The sequence below is a fragment of the Annulohypoxylon truncatum genome (assembly GCF_022578515.1).
Source record: "Annulohypoxylon truncatum strain CBS 140777 unplaced genomic scaffold F4807scaffold_53, whole genome shotgun sequence".
NCBI lineage: Eukaryota > Fungi > Ascomycota > Sordariomycetes > Xylariales > Hypoxylaceae > Annulohypoxylon > Annulohypoxylon truncatum.
Genome location: NW_025953839.1, coordinates 18,316 through 37,738, shown reverse-complemented (window position 1 = coordinate 37,738; position 19,423 = coordinate 18,316). Strand labels below are relative to the sequence as shown.

General features: G+C 48.1%; 5 protein-coding genes across 5 annotated transcripts; all 5 read right to left on the bottom strand.

The window, feature by feature from the left end:
* Positions 1-71: 71 nt before the first annotated feature.
* Positions 72-2,484, bottom strand: F4807DRAFT_323029 (S-adenosyl-L-methionine-dependent methyltransferase). The gene is made up of 8 exons (XM_047995174.1): positions 2,059-2,484; positions 1,924-1,976; positions 1,763-1,858; positions 1,639-1,680; positions 1,474-1,568; positions 1,357-1,369; positions 700-1,247; positions 72-577 (listed from the first exon to the last, which is right to left on the bottom strand). Exons 1-8 carry the CDS (start codon positions 2,197-2,199, stop codon positions 420-422), a joined length of 1,146 nt encoding a protein of 381 aa, XP_047849165.1. The 5' UTR covers positions 2,200-2,484; the 3' UTR covers positions 72-419.
* A 2,156-nt stretch (positions 2,485-4,640) lies between these two features.
* On the bottom strand, positions 4,641-6,240 carry F4807DRAFT_471834 (TauD-domain-containing protein; the record flags this gene model as incomplete). The annotated part of the gene is made up of 3 exons (XM_048002967.1): positions 4,641-5,413; positions 5,509-5,847; positions 5,922-6,240. 3 exons carry the CDS (start codon positions 6,238-6,240, stop codon positions 4,863-4,865), a joined length of 1,209 nt encoding a protein of 402 aa, XP_047849164.1. The 3' UTR covers positions 4,641-4,862.
* Positions 6,241-7,181: 941 nt separating this feature from the next.
* Positions 7,182-9,106, bottom strand: F4807DRAFT_446175 (uncharacterized protein). Its single transcript, XM_047999796.1, has 2 exons — positions 9,037-9,106; positions 7,182-8,983 (listed from the first exon to the last, which is right to left on the bottom strand). The coding sequence occupies exon 2, from the start codon at positions 8,603-8,605 to the stop codon at positions 7,529-7,531; it is 1,077 nt and encodes a 358-aa protein (XP_047849163.1). The 5' UTR covers positions 8,606-8,983; positions 9,037-9,106; the 3' UTR covers positions 7,182-7,528.
* Positions 9,107-9,565: 459 nt separating this feature from the next.
* F4807DRAFT_446173 (P-loop containing nucleoside triphosphate hydrolase protein) lies at positions 9,566-13,458 on the bottom strand. The gene has a single exon (XM_047999795.1). The coding sequence runs from the start codon at positions 13,288-13,290 to the stop codon at positions 10,102-10,104; it is 3,189 nt and encodes a 1,062-aa protein (XP_047849162.1). The 5' UTR covers positions 13,291-13,458; the 3' UTR covers positions 9,566-10,101.
* Positions 13,459-15,172: 1,714 nt separating this feature from the next.
* On the bottom strand, positions 15,173-16,687 carry F4807DRAFT_446170 (alpha/beta hydrolase fold protein). The gene is made up of 3 exons (XM_047999794.1): positions 16,379-16,687; positions 15,332-16,319; positions 15,173-15,277 (listed from the first exon to the last, which is right to left on the bottom strand). Exons 1-2 carry the CDS (start codon positions 16,476-16,478, stop codon positions 15,334-15,336), a joined length of 1,086 nt encoding a protein of 361 aa, XP_047849161.1. The 5' UTR covers positions 16,479-16,687; the 3' UTR covers positions 15,173-15,277; positions 15,332-15,333.
* Positions 16,688-19,423: the final 2,736 nt, after the last annotated feature.

The following is a 19,423-nucleotide window of genomic DNA, read 5'->3' as shown; positions in this document are numbered from 1 at the left end:
GACGATTGAAATCACAGAAATTGGTGAAATATAACATCCCCTACTTTTGTTCTACTGAGTGGCTGTACAACCGTAATCACTATAAAAATAGAACTCGGCTTATATGACGTTGATGGGCTTTACTCCGCTACAAAGAATTAGGGGGCAGCTTGCCCCTTTATAATATTATAGATATAGGTAATAAGTAGGTAGGTGCACTAAATTTTTAACCTTTGCAACACACTAGCCCTTACAGCCAACTATATGCAACGCTAGATGCAAGATATTATGTTCGAAGTCTAGGTATATATATATATATCCGATACCGAATATATACCTAATTCTCGGTACGATTTCCTAGCGCATTTTGCCCAGTTACTCGTCCATTTTCCCTGTTCCTTCTCGGATGGATATGGATGTCGTCTTAGATAGGCAATCAATTAGATGGCCGTTTCGGGCTTCCGCCCATACACGACCTGGACCTCTATGTACGGCGACTTTCGCGTGTCGCGCAGCTCCTGGCGCACGCGGTGCAGGTACAGGGTCACTTGTTCGCGAGACCAGCCCAGGCCGTTGGTGAAGAGGTACAGGACGAAACCTACGGAAGGAGAGATTGGAGGTTCTCGTTAGTTTCGAGTTTACATTTGGATTACGGGCAAATTGGGTAAGTATGAATAAAGGGTTATGGGGTTCAGGTGATGAGAAGCAAAATAAACGCACCCTCCATGCCCTCCTCCATGGCAGACCTCGCGTACAGGCCGACCTCCTTCAGGTGCGGGTCCTGGGAGAAGGGGGTGAGCGGGCACTTGTAGCTCTTCATGACGATGTCGGTGAAGCCGGCGCGGTGGAAGGACTTGACGATGATGCCGTCCTCGACCATGTTCATGGGCCGCGGCCCCTCGTAGGAGCGGGCGCCGTACTTGCGGGCGGCCTCGGTGAGCAGGGTGGCCCACTCGGAGAGGGCGGAGCCGTCGTCGGCGAGGATGGAGCCGTCGTCGCTGCGCACGTACGTCGACGGCTCGACGGACTCGGCCCAGCCGCCCGGGCGCAGCGCCCGGTAGACCTCCGCGTACAGCGCGTCCCAGTCCCGGATCGCGCCGAACAGGTACCGCACGTGCACGAAGTCGAAGGAGCGCGGCGCGTACGTCCACGGCGACGCCGTGCAGTCGTCGATCTCGAACCGCAGGTTCACGGGCACCCAGAACGGCTGCGTCGGCGAGATGTCCGTCCCGATCACCTCGCACTCTTGGAAGGCGTCGGCGAAGTCTCTGTGCGGTTGCGGAGGGTACGTGTTAGATAAGAGATCTTTATTTTTATTTTATTTTTATTTTTATTTTTATTCCTGGTTTGGGGGGAGACTAAGGGGTAGTGATTTACATTGTCCAGAGTCCTGGGTTAGGCTTGTTAGTATTGTGTTAGGTAGGTAGGTAGGCCAGGGTGGTAAGGGAGAAGGGAATAGAATGGGTAGGTAGATATAAAGTCGGCGTGCTTTACCTGTTCCGCATCCGACGTCGAGCACCCTCTTCGGGTCGTCGCCGATGGGGGCGAGGAACAATTTGTCACCAAATAAGAGCGTAAGCGTGTGGTGGCTATGCAGGCACAACTGAGAGTCAGCATCGAAATCTTGGGGCCGTTTGAGGGAGGTACCTAACAACTTACGAGAGATCCATGGAATTTGCTTGTATTTCATCGTTGGGTCCCCTACAGAAGTTAAGCGCCGAAAAGGGCGATATGTCAGTTTGGCGCCATGATGATTATTTGCAGCGGGATATGAGGACGGTACCAGTAGTCTGTGTTTCCCCTCTGGCTGTGAAATCTCCGTCCATGGATCGTGCGGTACTCGAGGATGCTGGCCGACAGCGAGGCCGTCGAACTCATACTATTTTTCTCAAACCATAAGTACAAAGCCCTCAACACCGAGCTCCTAGTTTCTTTCTCACTCACGCATCATCGCCCAACGCCGAGTCTAACTCGTAGAATTGGGCATCGATATCTGGCTAAGAATTCGCACGTTAGTCTCGACAACGGAACGCCTGGGTTTTCGGGGACTTCGGACTATGATGGCATCGCGATGCGTACCTGTGACTCTAACCACCGTGTAACAGCGGCACTATCCGTGGGGCTCGACAATACCGGGCCGACAGGTGGTCGAACGGAGTCGGATGTAGGGTTCTTCTCCGCTGCCGGCTCGTCGGCCGTGGCGTTCGGGTGATGCGGCATTGTCTGGTGACTAACCAGCCAAGACGCGAGTTCGCCGAGTTCGCCGACCTAACACAGACGGGGTTGACGGGGAATTATGACGGATGTGGGGTAGCAATGGAGAGGTGACCCTGGGGAAGTTCGACTAGTTTAATCTAATCGAGCGGAAGGAAGAAGAATTAGCGTAAGTGGGTGATGCAAAGGCGATCCCTCAAGGCTAAGGGCTTTAGAGGGGCAGTTGGCGGACGGCAGTTCGAAGGAGGAGAGATTGCGTTCGCTTTTCCCTTCGCCTTCGCTCAACGGGATGTTGCTGTCCTAAGTAGCGTCAGTTGCCCGTTGCACGTTGACAAATGATGATAGAGAACCCCAGAGAACCCCCCCTGTTTCCAAGGGTGCTTCTCTTTTGAGGAATGTATGTATAGGTAGGGGTGTACGAAAGGATAACGCAGAGGACAGGCAGAGCATAGGCGGGAAGATGGGCACTTCTGCACTCGCCGTCACTTGGGTAGAAAGAAGAGAACGACGCAGGACGACAGGACGACAGGACGACGAAGGACGATCGACAAATTCAAGCATCGGAGATTCGCGTCCTCGTCCGCGCAGTGCCCGTAACCAGCCGTAACATATCGTAGACTTGAGACGTGGTCTGCTCTCAACCAATCCGGGATGCTCGCCCGCCCAATGTCGCCGATCCCTACTTTGGCGAGAGGATATTATCTCGAGCACACCATGTTAGTCCAAGGGTCTGACGGCTTACATAAACGCGACCAAGCAACCCATACTGCCCATGTTTCCAATTTTTCCATGCCTTAGGGTATCATCGAGAAGCTGGAAAATGGGGGCTTCGATGGAATTTCCCGAGCGGCTGCCGGTTCTTGAGGCTGGACGACCTGCCTGCCGCGGGGCCATCACGAGAAAATGCGCCCAGGTTGCGGACAAGGGCCCAGGCCAGGGAACCAGGGTATACGGACTCGGCAACGCAACTCTTCATAAAAAAGACCCCGGCGAGGCAATCCCTGTAGCCACGCTTCTGCATGCGGTCCTTGGTCAAACAGCGGTTCGTGATTTCGGCCAATTTCGAAGATGTCCGCCTTGTCGATTCAAATGTCAAACAGCGAACTTGGGGGCTGCCAGGCTGCTCGAAGGAGATTCAGGGCTGGCGAGTTAGCCGATCAGGAATAGTCTATCGTCTTTGCCCCCTGCCGCTGCTGCTGCACCCGCAGAAAATCATATCAGTGCTTGCATATCTTAGTTGTTGGTCTGAGACGCAAATCCTTGCATATGTAGAATGCATGCAATGTGACAATGCCTTTTTTCGACGCACGGTTTCAACATTTATAACTTTTGCCTCTCTCTCCCTCTCACCTCGGACGCTTCTGTCTGACGCAAAAACCCAGCTAGTTCAAATCATGCCGCAGCCTCCCCTTCAATTTGGCTCATATTGGTCGCCTTGGGCTCCGAGCAGAACCTATATATGAAGAGATATTAAACGAACGTAGCAGCGATGTCGTGCAAGAACAGTCACGAGGTTGCACTGCATACTCGTGAAGGACGCGTTGGTTGGACGGACTTGTTTTGAATGTCGCCTTATCCGTTGTTTTCTTTCGTCTATCACTGCGTGCGTGCCCACACAGCGGCATAGCTCATCCCACGACCGTGATCCTTCGGTCCGATGTCACTGATTCGTCGAACCCGATGCAGAAAAGACATATAGTCAAATATTCGTAGTGGGACGATGAGAGTCTATGTGCGGGCGCCACCTCATCCGTCGCCTTTCTCCGAAACATAATATCTTGGCTATTTGACACCTTGGCTGCTTGAAGAGTGGATGCTATGACTGCGGGTAGATCCGCGCGCAAACAAGATGGAGGAGACATGGGTTTAAGGAGTCATGTACGCGAGGCTTTCTTTGTTATCCTGACTCCTAAGGATGTTGGACCGTATGTAGGTAGGTAGGCATGTTGTCGAGCAAGTCATAAGGCGACGTTGACACCAGATACTCGATGACTAATTCTATAGGTAAACAGCCAGAACACCGGACACGAGAATGGCATCCTGGCCCCTTTCGCGTGTTATAGCATGAAGATATAGACACCTACGAAAACTAGTTTAATTAACAAAAATCTACTTCATCATGAACCTGAATTTTTTACTTGATTATAATTATGGTGACGGTTGATTCAGGGGCTGTTACACAACGATACCTATTTACACATGTGTCGACTACTACGCAGTAATCTCTGATAACTTATTACGAGCGAACTCTTCAGATTACACAGGGAGATTAGAGGTCCTCAGTGGTCTGATATTAACTGGCGTAAGTGACTACACTAACCGAATCCCAGGATATAAATACGTATATTAACATGGACAGTGGGTTTGTTTCGCGTCACCTAAGGCTATAATAAGAAAAAAGTTTTCTATTATAACATCGAGCCAAGGCTCTATAATTGGCCGTCATGCTTGTAAATGCAAGCTACCACGTAGTTCTCTTCCACTATCCGGGTAACCATACCTAGTATAGTCACCCTTGACACCTGGTAGGCAACGTAGGTACGTATGTAATACTACCTACTAAATAAGTAAGATATTCAAGCCTTCCTTCACCGCTGCTCACACTCCTAATCTCTCGCCACAAACCGCTAACCGCTAACCACAAACCACAAACCCCAAATCTTCTCCCATCACACCCTCTTCGCAGCCTCCTCCGCCGCCAACGCCTCCCTCCGGCTGCTACTAAGGGGATCAAAATACGGCTTCTCCCCCAAACTCACAGCACGAGACCCGGACCGCTCCCCGAGGCCCTGGTTCAGGTAATCGGAAGTAGCAGCATGGTACACGCTACGATTATCCCAAATCGCCAGGTCATTCTCGTGCTGCCAGCGCAGCCGGACCTGCAGATCATGATTCTCGACGACCAGCTTCGTGAACCAGTCCAATAGAGCCCGAGACTCGAAGTCGGAGAGGCCGTGGACGCGCTGGACGTGGTGGCCGACGGCGAACACGCTGCGCCAGCCCGTGACGGGGTTCGTGCGCACGACGGGGTGCGCGGCCTCGAGGGCCTCGCCGACGTTGGCGGGCGCGCCGCGCGCGCCCGAGTAGATGCGGAAGTTGTTGCGCGAGGCCGTCTCGTTGAAGGCCGGCTGCGCGTAGTGCGCCGTCAGCGTGTCCAGGAAGCCGCGCACGGGCTTCGAGATCCGGTCGTAGAGCTCGTAGCCCGAGGCCCAGAGGGTGTCTGTTCGAGATGTGAGTTCAACTCCCTTTTTTTAATCTTCTTCATTTCTACGTTTCTATTTGATAGTGAGGTCGACATGGCAGATGGCTACGTACCTCCTCCGGTCTTGGGAAGTTGCGTGAGCCGTAGCAGGGCGTAGTCGCTCGGGATGGGCTCGAAGGTGATGTCGGAGTGCCACTGGTTCCTTTGCGACTGCTTCGTCTCGGACCATACGACGTTCTTGGCGTAGAGCCTCTTGGCTTGTTGTGATGAGATGGTGCTAATTTCGTCGTCTTTGTCGCCGTCCTCGCGCCCGGAGTTGATGACAGGGTGGATGTGCAACTTTGAGGTCGCTGGCTTGCCCGATAGCTCGCCGAGTCTTTGGACCAGCTCCTTCTGTAGGTCGTTGTTGATGTTGTCCTGTTTACGGAAGAATACTACACCCCGTTGGGATACTGGAGAAGATATATTAGTCCAATCGCCTTCTCGACCGGGATTGGACAGTTGAGAATGTTTATTTTCTTCATACCTGTGATAGCTAGGTCGCGGAGAAGCTCATCTGAATTCGGCGCACGTAGCCATTTGGCCAGGTCGACGTCTACAAATTCTCTTCCGATTACAGGTGTGACATCGAATTGCTCGAACTGGTCCAGGGCACCGCTCAACTTTAGGGGTTCCTTGTGGCCTGTTTCAAGTTTAGGAAGTTCGTCCTCCAAATCCGTGGCGCCAACCGCACCGCTATCCACTCTCTGGTTCTCCTGTACAGCTTCCTTTTGGGTGCCTGGGATGGCTTTCTGCTTGATATCCTCGACAATCGGCACGACAGTCTCGGTTGCTGATGGTGCCATTTTGTGGAATATGCAACTGACAATTATGATTTCAATAGGTAGAATTTTGTGAGCTTCACTGGAGAACGACGCTTCTAGTCAACATATTTAGTCCATTTTACCCCAGGTTTTATATACCTACCTAGGCACCTAGATACACCGTGGGGATAGAAGACGCCTCCTTGCCGACTCCGGACAACTGGTGAATTGCGTGAGCTGAGCCATTCTAGCGTCATAGTCTTGGATTCAATCTCTTTGGGTGAAATTCTCCCTTGAGCAGATTTAGAATTGGATCACGTCTTTGAGTCTGATAATCATCTTGCATGCGGGATGGTATCGCGATGTCGTGACTGGCGCGGCGCGTCCCTGATTCATTATTGTGGGGATTGTGACATATATAACCAAGTTGACGTGCTCGACTATACGATCACCTCAGCAAATAAAGGTTCTCGGCGGACGACAACCGAAACATCAAAATCCCCGCAACCCCAACTTTAAGCAAACTGTCGTGGTCTTGTCGAGGTAATATCCATTCCTGTCGTTGGTGATTCGTCAGTTTGCTATACTTGGGTTCCTGGTATAATTATATCGCTGGACTCCGTCGGAGCCTCTGTGTCGGACAGTATGTCCAAGTCCCTTCGTGAATAGCCTCTCCGAGATAGGATGTCCCGATGACTCTTTCGGTGTGAAACTTACAATTGGACCTTAACACATAATCAATTTTCATGTAGCAAGATAACATTCCGCTAATCAAGCATCCGGTACCATGCCCCGTGTAATTGAACACTCTATTTATTCATAATGTGAATTGTATCTGCTTAGGTACAAGAAACTCGATAGACTCGAAAAATTAGATAGGGGAATATCGTATTATACGTTGTTGATAAAAAATTGCGTATATTTGTGTAACATCACCGAGTTCCTTGCATCACCCCCTTTTTATGTCACTTCAATTCAATAACTCAAGGTTCACTTATATATGCGCGCCAATAACCTCAACATGTTGTAGTATCAGCAATGAATTTCTCCAATGTATTACAACCTTCTTTTAGTCTACCTGAACATCTAAGTATTTTTACATTGCATAGGGGTGTACAATGGTCATGCTAATTACTGAAGCCATTGTCATTACACTGCCATCGTATCATAATCACTGCCGTGAGTTTCCCTAAGGTTAGTTAGAAAGTATACGAGTCCTAGCATAGTACGTCTTTGCAGTTCGACCCAATGTTTTCATTTTCCCCAACCATTTCCATATGAGACAGTCAATTTTCATGACTGCCTCAAGCAAGCCAGCTCCTCTAACCTTTTACTGGCAAGGGACGATCCAGGCACCAACTCCGTCTTGGAACTCAGCGTTTTGGCCGACGCCAGCCTGTAGGAACTCGAGCGCGAATTCCCTGACGCTGCTCACATGCCAACTCATCTTGCGATCAGCCTTCTGCCCGCATTCGAAGACGCCGATGGTAGTGTTTTCTCCGGGGAAAACTTGGTGCACTTCCGTGCTATTCCACGGCGCGTTGCCGTCGTCGGCCTCGAGGTGGAACGTCATCCCGGAGTCCGACAGGTACTCTTGCTCCAGCCCACTAAAGCTATAACAGGGGTATCCCTTTGGGAGAGATGTGCATACTGGCATGCGGAACTGGAGAGCGCATAGCGAAGATTTGGAAGCGCCCTTGGAGAGGAAGTCCTCGGAGATGGTGTAATCGAATATGGTGCTGCTTCCCGGAGTGATTGCGGCTTCGGCGGCGTTCGCCCCGCCTGCTACGGAGGAGTTGCCGGGCCTTAGTTTGTAAGGTGAAAGTGAGGGTGCTGATGCTGCAACGGAGCATGCTTGAGATGGGGTCTGGCGCTGTTGCGGCTGAGTCTGTGTAGCATTGCTAGCATTACTGCTAGCAGCACACTCTGGTGTCTCGTTCGTAAGTGCTAATGCGACCGGGACACATCCATTCTTGTCTGTCTTCTCCGAAGAGTAAATGTCGTAGGTCTGTTCGTTGCCCGCGCCCGAGGGAACTGGGCAGGCGTAGAAGGTACCGGGGCCATTATCATAGGTGAGGTAGTCCTTCCCGTCTGCCTTTGGTTTCGTGACATCGAACGCGGTGGTACCAACTGCGCCTTGGTAACATTCGAACTGGTAATCTGGAACCCTCATGAAGCAATTGTGTTTCAATCCATCTTGTATAGTTTTGGTCGTCTTATCTAGGCAAAACCCGCCTTGTTGGAAGGTACCGCCGAGGATTAAATCACCGACATGATCCTCCAAGACAGTTTCATTGACCTTTCCTACCGAGGCCAGTTGGAAGCAACATCCGCTATTGCTTTGCCTAGATCGTATTGTGGCGCAGGCGGCCGTTGTGAATAGCAGTGTTTGAGCGAGTGACTTCATGGTTGGTGATTTTACTACCTAGTTTTACCTGTCGAACGAGTGTAGATGGTTCAGATGGCTGGCTGTCGAGTTATGTGAGTGTAATCGTTTTGGTAAGAATGAGTGACAGCAGGTGGGCGATCAAGGGGCGAAAATCGGTTCCACAAACGAGCGAAGATGACGTCTGTAGGGCACTTGGAAATTAGGATAAACCGAGTCGGGAATATCTTGACGTAAAAGCAGGATTTGAAAAAACGCCCTGTGGAGAAAATGGCTTATGTACTAAAGTATTAAAGAATATCACTAAGCTGAGATTTTGAGGCTGGCTGGATGTGGTAGTTGTGGTTGGAGAATTGCTTCAGCCAACTCCTGATGGAATGTTGATTCGAAGTAACCAACCTTTTTAACTTCAGCTAGCTATCAGGAACAAAAAGGAGGCTGACCAGACTGACCAGATAATGACACAATGGTGGAACGAACATAGCCTTTCTCTAATACAATGCAGGCCAAGCCTTCCAATTTATCCGCCAGCTCATTCAATGTGAAAGCGGCACCGAAATGATACTAGGTACGAAGTACATTGTATAACTTCATCTTGTACTACCAACCTATCGGGCCAAGCGGAAGATCTACGCAGGCATTCTCCACAAATCTACTTGGACAGACGTTGCACAGGTTACACAGATACCACTGTTCCTGAATGCCGCATGCATCAATTTAGACTCCTAGTAATTCTATTGGGGGAAAGAATGGCGTACAATCTAGGCAAAACGTGCCAAGGTAGGGCTCTCAGAGCAAAAAGAAACATCATGTGTGAAGTATACAAGTGTTTGCTAAGCCCTAGGAATGATACGATGGCAATTTCAGGCTTACGCCTCACATAAGATTAATCATATATTGCTGTCACGGGAGTGTATAAGTTGTTTATGAAGATCATGATGCTCAAGCGTACAGCGCCTTACATAATCATATGCAACTATCGCAGCTTCAAGATACGGTCTATATGCAACTTCCGACTGCCTAAACCAAAGTATTACTAAAAGGAGGTAGTGATCGAAACGTTTTACAAGGCTTCGTCAAGTCGATTGTCTTACGGCGCGACACAGACGCTTACGTGTGATAAACTTGCTCTCCCTTGACACTCGAGCGCACAGAAGTGAAATGATCCACGTAAGTATCTGATCAATGAAGATTAGCCTCGCACTCCGAACCATTTATGAAGTGCCGAACTTCGCCTTGTTATCATGGACGGTGTCTGTATTCCTAACTTGGGTATCATGATCCGTAGATGTAGTAGCCGTGAGGCTGTATTCTAAGGAGCTCTAGCCATATTACCTCAACGAGTTCCGAACCACGTAAACTCAGTCAAGTCTGTGTAGCATTGCTCTCCGTACGCAACCGGTAGATTTTGTATCAAAGCGCAATGACGTTATATCCAATAAGACTGATCCTGCAACTCTATCACACCCGAACTCCTTAATTCCCAACGAAAGTCCGGGGTATCGTAAAAAGAAAATTTACAACTCGTCCCCTTCGTCGTCGGACAACCAGATACTCAAAGACGCCCTCTTCGATGTTGTTGGCGGACTTTCCTTCTTGACCCTCTTTACGTCCTGGCTAAGAGGGGAGGACTTTTTAATTTCCCGTTTCATAGGCGGTGTGCTAGGCTTAATCTCCTCCATCTTAACGTCTTCCTCGCCCGTATCGTCCTCAGTTTCGGTCGATGCGTCCTTAGTAGGTTCGACCTTCACATCTACCATCTTGATATCTTCCTTCGTATCTGACTCTACCTTCGAACCGACATTTGACGCGTGGACCTCGTCTAGATGCTTCAACCTCTCCGTACGTTTCTTGTAGAAGAGTTCTAGACAGTTCCTTCGCTCCTCTTGGGTCATACTCTCGACCGCTAAGGCAAACTCCGTCACACTAGGGAATCCGAAGGTCTTCGCCATTGTGCAGAACTGTCGTTGCCTGACGTCCACCGGAGGATTATATTCGTATTCAACCGATACACTAGCGTCAGCATCTTGGCTGTTGAAGAATAGAGCGCGAGCCGCCGGGTCGTAATCTTGACTCGCGGCCAACTCTGCTTGCCGTGATAGCTCATCCTCAACTTTTGACGAGCCTACAACTTCCGAATTTTCGTGCGTATATTCGACTCCTTCGGAAGCAAGGATAGCCTGAATAGGGTCAACATGAGTGACTTTGCGTGCACCTGCCGGCTTCAAGATCCCGTCTTTATTCTCGTCCTTGGTGAGAAGGGTCGATAGAAGTTTTAGACCTCCAGTCTCATCATCGTCGGCGCCGCCTTCTCTCTTGATGAACTGGTCGTCTTCGGCATCTTTAGCTGCCTTGTCCATATCGATGTCTATCAGCTTAACGCCTGCTTTGGCCTCGGCAATATTCGTCTTGTTCACAATATCACGAAGGATGACTTGGTCGCTATGGTAGGTCAGCAGATTCTTTAGCCCAAATATTTCCCCCTTGCGTTCGGAATCCTGTTGAACCCCTTTGAAGTAGCGACGCTCATTGGAGGCGTTGTACCCAATATTTGCCTGTTGCTGCTTGTAAATTTGCCTCGCGTACGTGATCTCTTCAATGGTACCCGTCGAAACGAGACGATATACCTCTACATCACGTACTTGGCCAATTCGATAGGCACGATCTTGTGCCTGAAGGTCATAGGACGGATTCCAGTGTGGATCCATAATCACCACTTTATTGGCTGACGTGATGTTGAGACCGACACCGCCGGCCTTGGTTGAGATCAAAAAGACGAACTGATTGGGATCCGAATTGAAGTCATCGACCACTTGTTGACGCTCTTCGTAGCTTAGAGAACCATCTAAATAGCTGAATGTATAACTTGTATTGTTGAAGAGGTGCTGCAGAATCTTCAGCAGCCGAACGCTGTGCGAGAAGACCAGGACTTTATCACCACTAGCGTACCAGAACTTGAGAAGCTTACTCAAGACTTTCCACTTCCCACAATATTCTGGGTTGGCTAAATTGAGCAAGGAGTCTCGGCTGGCATAATGTTCTTTCCATGTATCTGGCATCGCGGCTTGCAGAAATCGGAGTTCTCGTTTGTGTTTATCTGGAATGTCCGAGTTTTGCGGGACAATGAGGTTGAAATGATTTGATAATTTTTGTAGTGATATTATGATGGGAAACACTTGTGACTTCCACGATTCCCCGTCGGCATTTACTTTGAAACAGCACCACCCTCGCTTGGTTTTCGACCCACATGGGCAGAAGTCGAATGCGGACCGGACGAAGTCAGCAACATCACTACCGAGAATGTTTTCGTATGCTTCGCGCTGTAGGTCGGAAAGCGGGCAGAACACAACTCTATCGCTCTTTTTCGGTAACTGGTGGGCGATGAGACTCTTCATTCGGCGCAGAAAGAAGCGAGGGAGCAGATTGAACCGAAGTTTCTTCGCCGTCTTCCGGGCCTCACTCAGCTGGGGAATAGTAGCATCATGCGATTGACCAATAGTCAGTGGCTTACAGATAGTATTCCTCCATTCTCCTAGGGTCCCGAATTGCCCGGGGTTCGTCCAATTTAAAAGCGCCCAAAGTTCTTCGTATTTGTTCTGGATCGCTGTTCCGGTCAGGCCGATCCTACAAAGGGAGTTGACCTGATTCATCGCTTGCGTAATTCCTGCTGCGATGTCCTTAATTGAATGGCATTCATCTGCCACAACAACATCCCAGGGAACTCTATTGACCTGATCGCGGCTATTCTTGTAGGTGGTATAAGTGGTGATCATGATTTCTAGTCTTCCTGCACGGGCAGCGCCTAGGACGTCGTCCCTGTTGGCGCCATGATATAAGTCAGCTTCCCACCATCCCCATCTATCTAGTTCGTTCTTCCAATTGCGAATCAAGGAGCCAGGACAGATGACCAAAGCGCGAGGATACCAATCATCCTTGGTTCGTCGGAATTTCCTCATCCTTTTTGCATCACGGCGGTCTCCAGTCTTGCCGAACATGACAGTGAGGAAGGCAGCCACCTGGACGGTTTTACCCAAACCCATATCATCGCCAAGGATCCCACCTTTCTGATAGACGAAGAGATAGTGGAGGAACTTGACTCCTTCGATTTGATAATCTCGAAGGTATTGTGCAATAGAGGCTGGGATGACACCAGCTGAATGTTCTAGAACCACGTCTTTGTAAGGGCGGCATGGTTTAATACCACTCTTCTCATCGAACTGGGGCTTCTCTTCTAAGTCGGCTAGCCTTTCATCGTCGGAAAAATAGACATCTGAATAGTCCGGGGGTAATCGGAGGCCGCCTTCACGTAAAATTTCACGGTTCTGATCAAACTGTTTGCGACGATCCTGTATGTATTGAGGAAGTAATTTTTCTGGAAGATCGGAGTCTGAGGATGATACACTGTCATCGTTTTGGCGACCTTTATCCTTCTTTGATCTGGCAGGATTACGCGCATGGCCCTTTGCGACAGCCTTGCCTTTGCCTTTACCTTTCATAGATGGTGACTTCCGGCTTGCCTTATGCTTCTTGAATACCTCATAGGTGATATCGGAGTCATCACTCCATTCAACCTTATCCAATATTTCCGGTTTTATTTTGCGCTTCTTTGTGGAGGTAGTTGCAACAGGCCCATGTGCTGATTCCGAAGATTCGGTCGCTTCATCATCTGAAATGACAATGGGGTCCGGAGGTCGGGCCATGTTCATTACCTAGGGCATATTGCAGAGTTGAAAATGCGAGATTATGCAAACCATGTTCAAACAAACATCAGTTTACATGGAGATGGATATATAGGTACGTATATATATATATATATATAATATTGTGGAGTTGATGGCACAGGAACGCGCCACTGTGAAGTTACTTTGGGTAGCTGACAGCATAATTTACGGTAGTACTTGCACGAAAAGAAAACGTAAGCACGTGCACGTATACATCACGTGATCTCTACGAATGTGTACTTCGGTACCTAGAATAACAACAATATTGAACACATCCAACCTCTTATCCCTCCAACAAATTGAACTCCCGAAAGTAATTAGGCTAAGGCCTAGCGTGCGACAACTTAAGTAATGATAGAATCGATCTCTATCAAATGGCATAAGCTCTTATATCAGAGCATCGACTAACTCTTAATTGGCACCACTCTCCCCGATGAGTCTTTCGGGGTATTTGTGTGCTCCTGAGAAGGTAGTGGCAATCCAATGCCTGTTGGTATGAGACCACCACCCTTAAACCGGGGGCGACCACACTCCTTCACCGGTGATTGGCGTCAATGATGTGACGGAGACCAGCCCACGAATCTTAAATTCGTATAATTCTAGCTACTTCAAAAGACATGTCAAAGGTGTACAATGACCTACACCATCCTATCGCGGTATTAGAAGCTTTGTCTATAGTTTTGTTCATTATTTCGTGACTTGCCCATTCATTTGGATCATTGCACCCTACTACGGTGGTCTACTTTGGGATACAAGCACTTTGACCCGGAAACTCGCCAGGATAGCGTTGTCATCGCGCGAAGTTGGCCCATGCTTGCACTGCAAAGATCCTGATTGTAATAGATGGATGGCCATGCCAGGAAGGGGCTGTGGGAATTTCAACCCAACAGAATTATTCAGTAATAGGTCGTATTTCCAGGCTTCCGTGTGAGTAGCGTAAGCTCCATTCCCGGAAAGAGCTCTGGGAGGAGGAAAGTTCAGAGTTAGAAATATAGCTAGGAAGAGGTACTCATTTTATGAGTTAATGCTTAATGTCAGTATCGACGTCCATATTGATGTTATTACATTGGTGTGTTAGATCAACGAAAGTTGTCGCAATGTGAAAGGTTGGGTTGAGATTCAAGTGGAAGGGAAAGGATGGGTAGGTATATATAGGAAAATAGGGCAAAACTCTGGCCATACTGATTTAGTCTTGTTGATCTGTGTGGTCAGTGACGAGGCTCACAAAGTTTGTCGCTGATGTACATTTCATCATTGTAAAGTTCTAATAAATCCATTTACGGGACTATCGTGCCAATACTTCGATAGTTATATAGGTAGGTTATTATATGCTCAAAGTGTCTTTTATTTGCTAATCAAAGACCGAATCGACGTAGATCCTGGGTGGAGGGATAAGAAGTATTTTAGGTTCAACTCCTATTAGGCCTGTCGGTGCCTGCCTCTTATCCCTTTTATCTGACGCTCATATGTACATCCATGTTATAAGAGCGTGATTCCATAGTACTATGTAAGTTAAAATCAAAATCTACATGTAGCTTCGAAGTAACCGTAACTATTAATAATACATTGATAACAATAAGTACCCGGACAGATACGTGCATAGTGTAAATACATGTATCATGAAATTCCATTAAGGACTTTTGGCGAAAGAAGCCGTTTACCTAAGTACTTGAATGAGGAGACCAAGTACTGATTTGTAGGTACTTTTCTATCCCCTTATACGCTTTAATAAGTATCTGGATACAACTAGGTAATTACTCATATCTTCTCTTTCAAACATCCTAGAAGGTTCATGATATTATTATGCGCAAATAAACACAATCAAGGGAAATATACATGCACGGATACTAGGGTCAGAGGAGTCACTGGCGGTCGTAACGTACTATTTTGGCAAGTACTTTTTATTTTACACCATATACAGTTCTTTAAAATGATTGTTTTCTTTCATTCTGATGTAACAGACAGATGGTGCCTAGATCTCCTTATGAACCATGTTGATAACAGGCACAATTGTGGGAGGACATACGTCTATTTTTTAGTAAATGCAGCTTTCAACTCACTAATACAATCGCTGACAAACTCCTTTGCAGTTGGATTCACCCCGTCCCAATGACCAAAGGGATGCCCCTGTCCCTTATATATCTTCAGTTTGCTAGGAGTGCCGGCTGCCGTCAGTTTCTCATGGTACGCAATTCCCTCTGAGACAAGGGGGTCAATCTCAGCACAGCGTATAATGGCCGGTGCTAGATCAGCGTGCGATTCTGCGACAATGGGTGAGGCCCGGAAATCATTCGCCTTCTCTACACGGCTTTCATCCGTTCCCAACCACAGGTTGTAAAACCAGATAAGACGGTTAAGAGGGAGCATGGGGGCGAACTCGAAATCAATGTAACTCCTGTATGGTGTCTTCGCTGGATCACATGAACCTTGCGTCGGAATATATCTCGCGTCAATCACGGGCACAATGAGCAACTGTACGGCCAGATTTGGCACACTCGGTTCATCCCGGGCCAAAAGTGCAAGTACCGCTGCAATACAACCTCCCGCAGAAAGTCCACTAACTCCTACGCGTTCAGGGTCTATCTTCAACCTCCCAGCATTTGCGAACGTCCACTTCAGCGCCTCCCAGCTATCAGTGGCAGAAATTGGGTGTGGATATTCTGGGGCAAGGCGATAGTCTACGTTGACTATAATGCTGCCAACTCCTTGGCAGAGATTTCGACACAGAGACTCGTCTGAGTCCAATCCTCCGATGACGAAACCGCCACCGTGGAAATTCACAAGGGCTGGGAGTAATCCGTCATGCTCGAGCCCACCACTGGCAATGGCATCTGGCGTGGGCACGTACACCTGTACAGCTATCTCACCAGGAGGGTTCGATACTGGAATCTTATAGATAGTGTTGCTGGCTACTTTCGGTGCCTCTGCGCTGACCTTGGCAGTCGGAAAGGTATACTTGGGCCTGTCTTTATTATATACCTCGTACGGGACTTGGTCTGCTCGCAATTGGGGTGCTATGGGTTCGCTTGTCAGTGACTTGAGACGGGAAACGGGAGCATCTTAAGAAGAATACCTTGATAGCGATTGTAGATCTCGGCAAAGACCGGATCGACCTTGTCGATTATTGAGGGATGTAACGGGTTTATGACAGTTGGAACGTCGTTGGAACCCATGACTGAAGCAGTATGCAAGTTTTGATTGAGTATAGCGGCTTTTATCGACTGTGTCTACGCACTATATCCTTCGTATATGAGATACAGTGGTATAATAGCAAAACTTTAAGAATAGCTGCGGATGACACTATGGGTTCGACATATAGGATGGGAGTTATTACGGTTTTCCTTGGAGTCTTGTCCTCGGCTAGGAAATAAGGGTATATCTAGTCACATCTAGGATCCAAGGTTCCGGTCAAGTCACGCATGCACTTCATAGGTTATGATCGTGGGGGTCAGTGTAGCAGGATAGTGCGGGTAGCCAAGAGTGCAGGAGGCCGAGGCACACATATCCTATCGGTTTATACTCCGACACCGCAGTGAGGCGTACACATCGGCTTATCTGAGGAGCATATTCCCGTAGATTCATACGTGGGGAAGGATCGATATTATCGGAGGGGTTTCAAACTAAGCTAGGCACTTAGTCACCTGATACGTATATTGACTATACTGCTCTTGCTTATTGGAAGATTGTGTGTACGACCAATAGAGCTACTATCTCGGATAAAAATTGACGTTTTGGTCAAAACGAGGTCTCAATGTCCCCAAATACTTACTAATGGACTACTACCATTTAAGTTAACCAATCCGGGTTGAGGTCTAGAAATGGTCCACTATACTCTATATTATCATACTTGCCAGCCATCTAACTACACGTAAACTCAGGGCACTTAAAATGACACGGGCCACCTGGTCCAAGCACCCATACCAAGAAATGGTCATCGAGGTACCTTAACAACCATGTCATACTTGTATGGGAAGCATTATGAAAGGATACATCCTTGATATAATTTTTAAAAATATTATACTCTGGACTTTTAGCAGTCTTAAAGACGACGCGGTTTACACTCAATACATACTTATGCTGGATATTGATAGAGATTACCTGACCTTGAGTGTATTAATATAAACAGTCTTACTTCTCCAAGTTTAGAGCATCGTCTAGTTACAAATACTATGATTAGCAAAACCAGTGCTCCCCCCCCTTTTTTTTTTTTTTCGGGAGCTGCCCCTGGTTATTCCTCCAGCCAGCAGATGGATAGTCGTACACCTTGGGCCTATCGTATACTCTGCTCCCAAAATCTGAGCACAAATAATCAGGAAAGCTTTATACCTAATGACCCGGCCGAAATATTCAACCAATTAGAATCATTGGTAAGAGGGCATCTTGAATCAATTCGTTTCATACGCGAAGCTAGCCTGAACCGACAGTTGGGCAATCCAGGATATACACTAGCGATGTCGAGCCGGAATAAACTGTTCGATAGACTCAGAACCAGGTCTTCCAGTGGGGCCAGTCGGCCTGCGGCATGGCCCTCGTCCTGGCTACATTCCTCTACAACCCACGATCGAGAGCCTCATCTCAAGCACGGTCCACTTCGAGCCAAACAGCTACGAGTGGTCATTAAATAGGCCATTGGGCAAATTCTCAAAGAATTTCACTAGCCGTTTCTCGCTAAATCCTATATTACGACTAGCTGTGGATAGCAAGGTGAGAATATCCATCTATCATTATGTCTAGAAGAGGACATATGTGGCTTTTGGGAGTTGGCAAAATCTGATCTCTACGACCCAGAAAGAGCTCTCATTGGCATTCGATCAGCCTTACGAGACAACTTAATCTAAAAGGGTTCCGGGTTGCCGTGCCCCGGAATTTTGAATAGATAATTACTTACAATGATAAACTTCTTCCAGTTTCCTGGCCCCCGCCGTGAAGAGGTCGGCGAAACGCACACTCCAGCATTTATAAAGGCATTGACACGGTAGTCAAGATGGTTTGATGATTCCATATACCGACAAATCTTTAGTTTCACCTAGACTTTCGTACCACTGTTTATAAGCAGTCAACTCTCCACGACAAGTACTAGGCTTGACGCTTGTCAGGCCTGGACTTGGAGCTACTGGCATCGGGGAAGTGATATAATAACCTATGTCTTTTTGAGGTCGAATATGTCCTTCGTTTGCGACCAACTCCTCGACGTGACTAGAGCTAAGGACGCCTTTGGCATATCGGATATGCTGATACGCACAGAACGATGGATTGAGAAACAATGGAGCTTGGTATATAACAGCAGTTGGTCACTCTGGTATACCCATACATTGATTACCTGAATGTTCTTTTCCAGTCAGGGGTTGCTGTAAGTAGTGCCTAGGCTTTAATAGCGCAAGGACCGCTTACTCGGACCTCGATCCGACGTATCTCGCAGTACAAGGCTTCCTGCTTCAGCGACGGATGTTTTTCTTGATCATCCTCTCTGTGAAACTACCGAGGACGAACGGACTAACCTTCTATATAGTTGTAATTATAGAAGAATTAGTATCCGATATGATGTTAAAATAGACTCAGAATCTGACTGTTCCAGCTTCGTTGTTTCCGTTCATGTCATTAGCCTCTCGGTTGAGTTTTCCGCCGATTCTAGAATCCCTGCCCCCGCAAATATGACCAAGGACGTTTCAGAAGCGGCAGGGGTCCAGCTGTCACTTGGGACCGTGCTATGCCGTTTTGGGCCTTGCCCCTGAACTAATGCATCTGTCTGCAGGGGTTCCTCGCATCGCATCCATGGATACGAAGTGAGCTCGGAACTCATCTCTCAATCTCTTTCATGAAAAAAAACTACGCAAGGATGCTGTAGACCTCGATACGCCAAGGCATTTCTTACTTAATGCGACAAGATTTGAGTTTTCGATATTAGCCTACTATACATCTCCTATTGCCCACATCTCGTCTATATTCTCTACGCCGCTCGCTTAGAGTTTCCGAAGGATGAGAGGAGCCAAGATTTTGTTGAGATGAGACTTGGGGGAAGAAAGCCCTGTTGGTGTCACATCGTTATCGAGGACGCCCTCGAACCATGCCGCGATGAGCGAGAATCCGGCCGATCGCACGGGCTCGGCTCCATACGCTA

Coding starts and splice junctions, on each gene's coding strand:
- F4807DRAFT_323029 (XM_047995174.1), bottom strand. CDS start 2,199: ATGCCGCATCACCCGAACGCCACGGCCGACGAGCCGGCAGCGGAGAAG. Junction 1,977..2,058: donor CACGGTGGTTAGAGTCACAG/GTACGCATCGCG, acceptor GCGAATTCTTAG/CCAGATATCGATGCCCAATT. Junction 1,569..1,638: donor GCAAATTCCATGGATCTCTC/GTAAGTTGTTAG, acceptor GTGCCTGCATAG/CCACCACACGCTTACGCTCT.
- F4807DRAFT_446175 (XM_047999796.1), bottom strand. CDS start 8,605: ATGAAGTCACTCGCTCAAACACTGCTATTCACAACGGCCGCCTGCGCC.
- F4807DRAFT_446170 (XM_047999794.1), bottom strand. CDS start 16,478: ATGGGTTCCAACGACGTTCCAACTGTCATAAACCCGTTACATCCCTCA. Junction 16,320..16,378: donor GATCTACAATCGCTATCAAG/GTATTCTTCTTA, acceptor GCGAACCCATAG/CACCCCAATTGCGAGCAGAC.
- F4807DRAFT_446173 (XM_047999795.1), bottom strand. CDS start 13,290: ATGAACATGGCCCGACCTCCGGACCCCATTGTCATTTCAGATGATGAA.